This window comes from Artemia franciscana, chromosome 10 (assembly GCF_032884065.1).
Source record: "Artemia franciscana chromosome 10, ASM3288406v1, whole genome shotgun sequence".
NCBI lineage: Eukaryota > Metazoa > Arthropoda > Branchiopoda > Anostraca > Artemiidae > Artemia > Artemia franciscana.
In genome coordinates, this window is record NC_088872.1 from 1,051,671 (window position 1) to 1,064,286 (window position 12,616).

At 33.6% G+C, this 12,616-nt stretch overlaps 1 protein-coding gene across 1 annotated transcript in view; it reads right to left on the reverse strand.

Annotated features, from left to right (window-relative positions):
* LOC136031637 (phenylalanine--tRNA ligase beta subunit-like) overlaps nt 1-11,530 on the reverse strand; it is a 69,662-nt gene extending 58,132 nt beyond the window's left edge. The window contains exons 1-2 of the mRNA XM_065711280.1: nt 11,395-11,530; nt 3,964-4,019 (exon numbers count right to left, since the gene is read on the reverse strand). Of these exons, the coding sequence (XP_065567352.1) occupies nt 3,964-4,019; nt 11,395-11,452 (114 nt within the window). The 5' untranslated portion in view covers nt 11,453-11,530. The remainder of the gene's footprint in view (nt 1-3,963; nt 4,020-11,394) is intronic.
* Nucleotides 11,531-12,616: the final 1,086 nt, after the last annotated feature.

The following is a 12,616-nucleotide window of genomic DNA, read 5'->3' on the forward strand; positions in this document are numbered from 1 at the left end:
AGTTTGTTCTTATTGAAAGTTTGTTCTTATTTTATGAGATATGAGGTATACATTTATTAAGAAAAGAAAACAAACACTATTCGCCATTCGCCTGCCAAGAAAGGCAATAAGCTTGTAAGGGCAAGCGAGGTTATCACCCTCAGCTAATTAAAACCACATTCATATCACGCTACTCAATACAAAAGAAACTCAACTGAAGAAGGAAGAAAGGAAAAAAAGAGAAAGAGGAAAAGGACAAGAAGAAGACAGAAAAAAATGAACATAAAAAAATTAACAGCAAGTAAATCAGGGAAATGCCTTGAATAGAATGACAACCTGGAACGGGCCTTACATCAAAATTATTCACGAGATAAAAGATACTTCTTTACCCGTGACTTGAAAGCCGGAAGACTAGGCACATTTTTCACACCCTCGGGCAAAATATTCCAAACATGGGGACCATAATGGTGAATCACAAAAGATGCCCGAGTAGTACTCCTAAACTCATGAGTTAAGTTATCATCTTTTCTTGTATTATGATTATGACGGCCTCTATAAAGTAAATAGATTTTCAAAACCAGGGGTGAGCAGGCGATTCAAATATTTATACGAAAAAATCGCAAATTGGTAATCTCGAATTTGGCATACATCCATTAACTTATTCCTTTTAAAATGCTCATGAGCAGGAACATCATCAGAATAATAAAATTTCGATAATAATTTTACAGCTCTATTCTGAAGTTTTTGAACTCTTTTGAAACATGTTACAAAATTACTCGCCCATATAGAGCATCCGTAGCTAATATATGGACAAAATATAGAAAAATAAATCATTTTTAGAATCTTTTTGGACTAGATTTTTAATTCTTCGCATCACCCCAAGACCTCAGCTTAATTTTTCAGCTATAGCATTTGAATGTTTTTTCCACGACAGGTTTTCATCAATTAAAAACCCCAAATATTTTGTTGTTGCTACTCTTTTTATCACATTTCCTCGGACCAAGATTTGATCATTGCCAACACTTGACGAAAGTCTAGAGAATATCATGAAAAAAGTTTTAGAAAAGTTTAGGGTTAACAAATTTTGTTGAGAAAAAGTTAGAAATTCAGAGACAGCATTATGAATTTTATTATACAAAACATCAGGCGAAGGCGCAGCTAGAAAGAGCAAAGTGTCATCTGCAAATAGGATGACACCAGCCTCCGACAGGTAATGCTTCATTCGATCAATAAAAATGATGAAAAGGAGGGGTCCCAGGATTGACCCTTGTGGGACCCCGCCCTCTATTTTCTTTTTTGAAGATAAAAATGATCCATTCTGTACTATCTGATACCGATCGTGTAGATATGATGAAAACCACTCAGGGCTTGAGCCCCTCATTCCAATCGAGGCAAGAACTTGAATAGGCCCTGGGTGGTCCACAAATCGAACGCTTTTCTCATATCCAAAAACACAACTGCAGGTATAAGACCAGCTTCAAATGCATCATTAATCCAATCAACCAATTTCAGAACTGCCATATCTGTAGATAGCCCTTTTCTGAACCCAAATTGGTTTTCCATTAGAATTTTATTCTTTTCAATATAATAACTTAAATGGGCATGTACAGCTTTCTCATAAAACTTAGAGAAAAGTGGGAGAATAGATATAGATCTTCGATTCGATGGGTCATCTTTTTTCCCTCCTTTATGAAGAGGAACCACTCTTGCAATTTTTAGTGCTTGCGGGAAGACTCCATGATCCACAGAAAGGTTGATGAGGTGCGTCAAGACAGGTAAGACACTCGTTTTTGCGGCTTTTATGAGTTTATATTGAAGGTTTCTATTGAAACCTGTTTCTGGTGTAAGAACGTTGGAACTTTCAAAGATTATAAATTTATACATTCTTTAAGACCTTAAACCTCGTTAAAATTTCAATTTAACCTTAAACTTCCAATTTAATACCCTAGATTGACTGAAAGAAAATTTTTAGCAATCTTCCTCAACAAGACCAAATAGCATGCCTTTAGTGAATTCTTAAATTTTTCAAATTTCGTACAAATGAACACAATATATACTTCTTTTGTTATTCATATAGCACTAAACTATTCACGGGGAATGAGTTATCTACAAGGTGTTCAAAGAGCATTAATAGATGATCCTTTGTCAAATTTTTGCAATATGACTTCAAGACAGTTCAAAACTGTTTGTAGCCAATCTTTTTTTTACTATGGCTGAAAAATATGGCATAAGAAATACTTAAATTTCCGGATCCACTTTATTTTGGCTACAGTGTAGAGTGGATGAAACAAAGTTCAGTATTAATATTGTAAAGTAGATGAAATAAAAAGGGTGTGACCTTCAATAATTAACAACAACAAAACTATCATGGCATTGAAGGACTAAACTGAAACTAAAACAAAAAAAAATTAGCGTTTCCCAGCCCATGTCAAATGTGTCAAAACTTGCTATAAAATAAACTAGCTCAAACGAACTAGATGATACGTTTCCCTATATTTGTAAAATTGTACAAAAACATATATTTACTGAAAACTCAAAAGCCATACAAAAAAGTATTATTTTAGGAGGCAAAAAGACTAATTTATAAGGCTCTCCATAGTCAAAGTTATTGAGCCAAATAGTCAAACGTTGATGAATTCAAAAGTCCAACAGCCATGATATAGCAACTTTTATATTGTGCCTCATTTACTTTATCATAAAACTGAAGCAAAAAAAACACTGAGAGTGAAATTTCACTGATACTAAATAATGCAAAGAATCAAAATACAAAGAACATATATAATTAATGCTAATTAATAATACAAAGAACATATATAATTAATAATACAAAGAACGAATAATACAAAGGTTAATACAAAGAAAAAACTCCAATAGATGTGAAATCAAGCATAGATTATGCCTCATCAAAGTGTAAATTTTTGCCCCTCCCCCCCCCCCCCCTGCAGCAAAACATTGATTTTGGATAAATCTACCGATCTGAAAATTTCTTTATGGCATGCTACATGCCTATGGGCTTTGGTTTGCTCTTTACTAGGTTGCGCTAAATTCTTTCTACTTTGTATAGGCACTGGCAAAGTGGCCTAAAATAATATTTTTGGTCTCAGAAAAGCAAAAGTAAACTTCAAAAAATCTGAAATTGAAACAAAACTATGTAGAAAAAATGTCTACTTTAAGAAGAAGTGACCTACACTAAATTTACACCACAGATACCTTGAATATACTGGAATATAGGGGTATATTTTTTTTTTTTATATAGTGGTTACTTTTAATATATAATATATTTATGGCCATATATTAAAAGTGGTTACTTTTAATATATAATTTTTTAATATAGTGGTATATTTTTTTTTATAGTCTTCAATAGCCCTTATCAAAAAACTTGAAGTAAACAAAAAAAGAAAAAAGCCTTTTAATTACATATTTTATAATAATACCTCTAGAAGAGAAGTGTAAATTTCTCTTAACAAATTTATTTTAAAGAATCCCTTGGGTAGTAATCAAAAATTATCCTTGAACATGATGGATCATGAGTTTAGTATTTTTCTTCCAAGATACAACAAAAATCTAAATTTCCTGAATTTTTGTTTGGCTGTAACACACAAGCTAAAACAGGTATGCAGCAGAAAAATTACAATGTTGGTTAAATGATGGTAAGAATAAACCTACCAAGTTTTATCAGAATCTGACATGGTGGGTGGCAGGCAATCAACATTATATAGCCTCCCACATTATACAGACGAGTCGCTAATTTAATCACATTGTATTTATTTTTTGTACTTTGTCACACTCCTTCTTTTTAAATTTGTTTATTATTTTTTTTTTGTCTTTGTAATTCACTTTCATGGTGCTGACTGGGGTGGTCGAAGACAGTTGAAACTATAAAGAAATACCCTACTAGTGATAAATCACATGGACCAGCAGCACCGTAACATCGTGTATATGCAAAACGACTGGCATGGTACTTATTTAAAAAAAAGAACTTACCACCTTCTCCAGCTCAATTCCAAATTTAAAACATAGCTCATCAAAATCTTCAGCACCTAGAAAAAATAATTTCAGCAGATGTTTTATTTACAACCATTTTAGAGCTGTTTACAGCTTTACTGGAGATAGACACAGAACGCAGGCTGACATTATTTGGAGTCTATACACACTAAATTTAGAAAACTTCACATATTGGTATAACTATAGATACTTATGACTACAGATACTCTTGATAGACTAGCATTTGCCCAAAGCTCAACATGCTTCTAGTTATCCCATGAAAGTTTCAAATTCTTCACATGAATATATTTTTGATAGCTTATCCAGTTCTCTAGGGATGCAAGTTGGAGAAAAAATACTGAAAAAAAAAACAAGTGCCTATATTTTGAATAGCATAAAAAAACTGCCCCCTCCCATATTTTGAAAATAACTATGTCTGTGTCTTTACTTCTTTTTACTGAAAGAAAATCCTCATCCTATCCTATACCTTTTGAATTGGCACCCTGGCAGTACTCTTCTTGAAAATCTCTGTAGCTAAAAAGCTATTGAGAACCAAAGCTCATATTCAACTTCACTTTGTTTCTACTGTCATCCAACATGTAGTAAACTTATTTACTAACACCAATATAATCCTCCTGAAATACTTATGACTACAGATACTCTTGTAATGATGATAGAAGGTAATAAGCTTACCCAAGCTATGGATGTCAGGTGATTGATTTTTCTTCTAACGATAATTTTGACATTACCTTCTATCATCATTATGTATGAAAGTCAGGTTGGCCTCAGAGAATATATTACAGATACTCTTGATACACAAACATTTGCCCAAAGCTTGACATGCTTCTAGTTATCCCATGAAAGTGCCAAATTCTTCACATGAAAATATTTTTGATAGCTTATCCAGTTCTCCAGGGATGCTAGTTGGAGAAAAACACTGAAAAAATAAACAAGTGCCTATATTTTGAATAACTAAAAAACTGCCCACCCCCCTATATTTTGAAAATAACTATGTCTGTGTCTTTACTTTTTTTTTACTGAAAGAAAATTCTCATCCTATCCTATACCTTTTGAATTGGCACCCTGGCAGTACTCTTCTTGAAAATCTCTATAGCTAAAGAGCTATTAAGAAGCAAAGCTCAGATTCAACTTCACTCTGTTATTACTATTGTGTGAGTTATTGAGAAGCAAAGCTCAGATTCAACTTCACTTAATTTCTACTATTGGGTGAGTTTTTGAGAAGAAAGCTCAGATTCAACTTCACTTTGTTCCTACTATTATCCAACATGTAGTAAATTCATTTACTAATACCACTATGAATTCACAATTAAATTGTTATGCTTGTGACCAGAATGTAGGCATATCCAAGATGCGAATAATCTCCTTAGCTCAAAGTTGGCAATTCAACATAGTTTCACACTTGATAACACAGATTACAAAGATTTCCATTTTATTTTTTTTACATATAATGGATATTATATTATAAAACAGAGTTCCCAAGATTATCAGTAAATATAAAAAGGAGATTAATGTTTTCTTGGAGATTTCCATTTAACTTTTTAATATAAAATGGAGATTATATTATAAAACTGAGACTATATTATAAAACGGAGTTCCAGAGACTATTTTATATAATAAATAAAAAACAGAGATTGACGTTTTTTTGGAGATTTCCATTCAACTTTTTAATATAAAACTGAGACTATATTAAAAACAGAGTTCCAGAGATTATTTTATATAATAAATAAAAAACGGAGATTCACGTTTTCTTGGGAGATTTCCATTTAACTTTTGCCTGGATCTTATTAACTTTGTCAAAACCTTTTTTTTATGTCACTGATCTAAATAGACTGAAGCAAAGAAAAGCTTTAATTATAATCATCAGTCCGGTACATCAGTCAGAAGAAGGAATTAAATTCTATATATTTATGAAGCATGTTTAAATAAAAAAAAATATTATCAAAAAGTATTGAATGTAAAAATTGTGCCAGGCTTATATATGTTTCATTGGCAAATTTTAGAGTTTTTCCCATTACTTAGCTATCCATTAGATAGATAGACTTATCTATCAACAAATGAAATTACATTATTTTTATACAATCCTAAAAAGGGTTTGTCCCAGATTTGCCTCTCTCTAACTCAGACTATCCGCCATTGTTTTTGGCAAGTCAACCAGAAGCTTAAATAATAAACTAGAGATAAAATTATGATTGACAACAGATGGCTCATTTGATCACACCACTTAATGCATCTTTCTATGCTCTTAACAAATGTACTAATTGCGTCCTTCATAAATTCTGCTTTAAGCCAAATTGACTACTTGTTCCTTATTATTTGTCAATAGAAAACTGTTATCAAGAATTCTGAAAACTACTTTAAAGCGACTATAAATACTTACTTATATCAACAATAAAAGTGTATTGCTAAATTTATCCTCCCCCCTCCCCTCATGGATAAACATACAATCCACTAAAAACATTTACAATATTTTTAGCACAGCATGACTCTTTTTTCTAATCAATCAATTAGCATTCACCATAAAGTAATAATATAGAAAAAGTCACACTATGGAAAAATATAGTTTGAATATAGGCCTACAGAGGAGACTCAACATTTGTCTGTTTAGAATTGAGATAATATTATGATTAACAACCCACCACAGCACCAAGCTCCCAGAGGCCCACACAGCAATGCATAGTCCTCCTCAATCCTAATCTATCCAAACTCTCCCTCTTAACACACTCCCAGGAAGTTCACACTTACCTGAAATCTTTCTTTACAAAATTCTCCCACCCCAGTCATGGACAAGCTGCTTTCCATTCAACCCTATAATGTTGGCCAAAAATCACAATTTTTGGCAATCTGTCATCCTTCATTTACAGAATGTGTCCAACCCCACTCATTATAGCCCTAGAAAGCAGGATTGAACCAGACCTATTGTACAACCTACTGTTTCAAATACAATCAGTCAGCAGGGTACCCAAAACAAACTGTAGGCAATTTCTATGGAAAACATATAGCAAAACTTCCATAATTTTTGGAGGTCCCTTCAGAACCATACTTGACCACTGCCATTACTGTACCATCCAGTGTTCTAGTCTGGGTATGTTTTAAAGGTACTTTCAGTGTTTACTGTAACCATTTTCTAACAAAGAACAAGGCAACACTTCAAAGGTCCTCTTTAAGGACTAAATATAGGATTTGTATAGGATATATATATATATATATATATATATATATATATATATATATATATATATATATATATATATATATATATATATATATATTTTGAAAAGAGAAATCACCAGTGCAACAGCACAAACACACAAAAAAAAAAGACAGAAAGAGTAAAGGAAGACTGTTTTCCTACATTAGTGATTAATATAGATCAGCACTTGAATGAGGCCTTAACCCTACTCATCCATACAATCACATAGGTCAAACAGCATAGCCATACACAATCAACCATAAAGAATAATCCATGGACAGGCAGTTGTATCATCAGTAAGTATAAGTTGTCATTTACCAAACATTAAAAAAAAAAAAATAATAATAATCCAGAGGCAACAACCCAACACAAGGGCTCACCAGGAAAATACACACTTGCCTATAGGGTTTTGGCACTTTAAATATATAAATTTTTGCAGGACCCATCAGAACCGTACTTGACCACTGCCATTACTGTACCATCCAGTGTTCTAATCTTGGTATGTTCTAAAGGTACTTTCAGTATTCACTGTAACCATTTTAATTTTTCAGAATTACCCCCCCCCCCCCCAACTACCCCAAAGAGAGCGGATCCATTCCAATTATGTCAATCATGTATCTAGGACTTGTGCATATTTTTCCCACCAAGTTTCACCCAATCCCTCCACTCTAGGTGTTTTCTGAGATTTTAGGTTTCTCCCTCCAAACTCCCCCCTCCAATGTCACCAGATCCGGTCAGGATTTAAAATAAGAGCTCTGAGACACAATATCCTTCCAAAAATCAAATTTCATTAATATCTGATCAACCATTTGTAAGTTAAAAATACTTCATTTTTTCTATTTTTTCCAAATTAACTAGCCCCCCACTCTGCCCCAGATGGTCAAATCGGGAAAATGACTATTTCTAATTTAATCTGGCCTGGTCCCTGATACACCTGCCAAATTTCATATTACTAGCTTACCTGGAAGTGCCTAAAGTAGCAAAACCAGGACCAACAGACATATAGAATTTGTGATTGCTATATGTCACTTGGTTAATACCAAGTGCCATAAAAAAGATTAGTGCTAATGTCAAAAGAATTGACTTCCTAATTAACACCATTTTGAAACATAATAGGTAGAATACCTGGTAGTCAGACAACTAAGCATTACTTCAATAATTAAATCACTGTAAAATCTCCATTATACCATAGAGAATGGTTGTTTCATCATTGGTTTCATCTAAATTTCCTTAATATGTATGAGATTTTTAAATACACTGATAGCCAACACTGAAGCCTAATCATGACACGCTCTAATCTTGAGCCTTTACTTGAAAAATACCTATGACAACCTAGGTATTTTGGCCAAACCTAGGACAAAGGGATATAAAAGAGAGAATAGTTATATAAAGACTCCATCACGGAAACATTTAATCTACAGCAAGCGTTGAGAAGCAGAATAATTGTATTTACCTAAGCTAGGATGTAAAACTAACATTTTTTAAACTTGCCATTGAAAGTTTTCTTAGACCTTAGTCAACCAATCCTAGCCAGCCCAATCCCAACCATATAAAACTGTTTAGATTGAATCATGGCTGCCCCATCAGGAGCAACATAGTAAAGAACAGTTTCTGGCTTGTAGTAGCCAAAGATTTAAAGATACATTTTGAAAAAAAAAACTGTTAAGCAAGTGTGAATCACCATTTGAAGCTGATCCACAAATGACAACTATTATTTTGATTGATCTTAATGGTAAACATTTTGAAAAATAGCCAGAAACCCCAGAAAATGACATTGGATCAAAATGAAAACTACACCACTGGAATCAATAGAGCCAAAAACCCTGTCACAGAGAATTACAGTCCCCTATCTTGAGCAACAAGGAAAACCCCTTTTCAAATGAGATCCAGATATGTCTTTTTTTAGGTATTGCTAATGGGGTCCTGGACATATTTAAGGGGTCACTTGAAAAAATTGCTATATTTAGTGCTTTTTGTTGGCAACAAAGCATAATATTAAATATAAAATATAATTTTTGACAAAATTGTCATTATTGTGCTCTGCAAGATAATTCTTCTCTGGGGCATAATGTTATAAATCAGTGACTGTGCTACTGGATGTACTGTGGTTCACCTTTTATTGAATCTAATAAAAAAAAAACTGAAGGTTTTTTCCAAGATTAGTACCTACTGTTCATGCTTATGGATGGCACATTTAAATCAAAATTTTGGTATAAAACTAGATGTTATCATAGCAGTAGGGGTTTTACCCTATTCAGTGCTCTGATAAAAGTTTGATACAGCTTAAAAGGTAAATAAAACTTGTAATTTCCTGAATTCTAAAATAAATTTACAGATCTTTGAAACTTTATCAATCAGGATTGAACAAAGGCATGAGGCTCAAGGCACTTTTCTTGTCTTGTATTTGAGCAGAAGATCCATTTTGCAAGGTTTTTGTAAAAATTGGAAAAGTTCATAAAAGATTGGGGCCTTCTGGAGGGATAAGGAGTGGAGATGTAGTTCATTTACCTTAATGAAGGTAAATACTTTTGAACCTTACTACCTTACTTTTGAATGTTGCAAAAATCCCCTAAATTAAAATTTTACTATTATATCCATTCCTTTCCACTTCAAAGGGCACTGACTTTTGATGGCCTCTTATTATTTTTGGACTATAAAAGTGAAGGTAAGTTTGCAGTTTGCAACATAATTTATCTGTCATGAAAGTAAATATATCACTTGGTGGCTTTTTTATGCTCTTACATAATTAAATAATTGCTTCTGAGGGGATCAAAACAGTCCATAGTAACTGCAAGTTTAAAAACATGTTTCTAAAAGAACTGGCTAGTGAGAATAATTGCCATCTGTAGCTGATTCAAAAATGGTAATTATTATTTCCCTTAGTCTTAACTTTAAATATTATGTTGAAGACAAAATTGCAGGAATTAAAAAAAGCCTGAAATCCCTTGGAAATGACATCACAGCAAAACCAATATTATTTTGAAGAGTTTCCAGCTGTTTAAAAAAATAGAAATGTGCTTTCAGAATAACAATATATTTAAGGAAATAGTATTTACAATTCCCAAGTCAGCTGCAACTGGTAATTATTTCTAACTAGCCAGTTTTTTGTGAGGCACATTTTAAACTTTTGGTTAATATGGACTATTTTACCATTTTGATCCCTATTAAGGGCTCAGAATGGGCATTTCCCTGGAAATTATTCTTGAACTACTACAAGAGAGCATAACAAAAATGCATCTATGGATGTATTCAGTTTCCTCCTAGCTAAATGATGTTGAAAACTGTAAATTTATCAAAGAGAAACCATGAGCAATAGATTTAAAGTTTAAATGAGGCACAAGGCAACAATTCTGAGCCTCACATCTTTGCTTAATCTTGATCTAGGCTACAAGGTCTTGAAGATTAGAAAATCTGCTTCTAAGACAAAATTTGGAGAAGTAAGAAAAACGCTTGATATGGCTTAAAATCCTGTTGAAGTACCAGGAATTTAAGAAGAAGCACCAATAAAAAGGAAATTGAAAATCCCAAAATAAGGTAGGCTAAATTTTTTTAGACCTAGTCAAAGTTTAGACATAACTAAGATAAAAAAACAGTGTCCAATTGAGCAAAATTATGTAAACTAAAACCCTCACATCTTGTTACCAAAGAGGAATTGGGAAGAATTGTAGGCCTATAGGCCTAGCCTATATTAAAAAAGCTAAAAATCTGAGCTATACATCAATATGGTTATTATTAAAATTGTTCAATGTCAAACACTTGGAATTATTAGTTCATTGATTCACCTATAAGGACCTCTTTTTTGGATATATCAATTATCCTATTTTGATGTAGACCTATATCCTTCTGGTGTTTCAATTTTATTAACATATTAACAGAAAGCTGACTTTCTTCTGATTAAAAATGTAACTTTTATTGCTTGATATTTATTCTATAAATCACAAATATTAAATAAAATTGGTTCTTTCAAATTGCTTGTCAAAACAGAGACCAAATTTTTAATTTATGCTGACAAATTATTGGTGAAAATTTGACCAGGAAGGCAGGGTTGTTGTCATTGCCCTCACATTGCATCACACTGCAGTAAAATAGGGGTGGTCCAAAAACCAATTACTATTTTTCCAGAATGCCAAAGAAAAGTGGTCTTTCCCCAAAAGAGATCTTTTACCCTAGCCATAGACAATATCAAGGCACTAAAACTAATTGTCAACATCACAACTTACTATATGTCCTGCCAACTATCTTAAATAGTTTGTCAGGTTTAACTGAAATTGTTGGCATTTTTTTTTTTTTTTTTGAATTGTCCGAGGGCAAAACTGCCAGGTTCTTGACTTTCTTTCAAAAATCCATGCTCAGCAGCGTTGCAACTACAACAGAACAAGTCGTTTCCGAGGCAAAAAAAGAGCCTTAGGCCTTAGATCTTCCTGTGTCTCCAGAGGCACCCAAGGCGTCTAAGAAGAGTCTCCAATCGTCTCTGTAACTGGCGGCAGCGATGTTGTCTTTCCATAGTGATTGTAAGGAGGCATGAAGTTGACGCAGGTAGCTGTTGAAGGTACGACGAAGTGTGTTTTTGTCCCGCCCTCTACGGCAGGTGCCTTCGGGTAGCCAAAAGAATGCTTGCTAGGGGATTCCGGTGTCATCCTTGCGTAGTATATGGCCTAAATAGCTCCATTTGCGTCTTTATATTGTTTCGGTGAGGGATGGCTGATCTGTGATGCTCCTTATATTTGCATCTGTAACTTTCTAGGTCCAGTGAATACCAAGCAGTCACCGAAGACATATGTTCTCAAAGGACTGGATTCTCCTCTGTTGGTCTTGGTTGAGATGCTAAGTTTCCAATGCACAGAGGATGACACATAGGACGTTACTATTGGACAGGCGGAGTTCGAGCCGGAGAGAGAAAGTACTCGATCTCCATATTTTATTAAGCCTGTTGAAGATGCGGTTAACCTTACCAATTCAGGCAATGACTTCTTTCGCTATGGATTCTGTATTTTCGATGGTCCTACCAAGGTATTTGAAGTTGACTATCTGTTATACATCGTTGTTGCAGCATTTGATTTTCATAGGTGACTCACTTGCCGTCAAAAAAGGAACTGTTGCCAAAAAAAGAGAGATTACAAAAGTATCTAACAGAACACATGTTTGCCAACTAGTAAATTTAGTGCATATATTTAGTCCCCAAAGCCACTCCAGAACCAGTAGCCTGCCGGAAAAGTATTACAGCGATTCCCCACCAAGAACACTTTGCACCCCGCCATCGTGATCGGGCAGCAGCAGATCGCAGAGAATTTCTAGCAACAAATTGCTTTTACTCAACTGAAAGGCAAATATAAGTCAAAATCTAGTACCTAATAGCATATGCAAATACTTTGTGATTCCCCTCAAAATGTTCCTGAATTTACTCGTCTACTACAAACTATAGATCGTTGTCGTTTTTTTTTT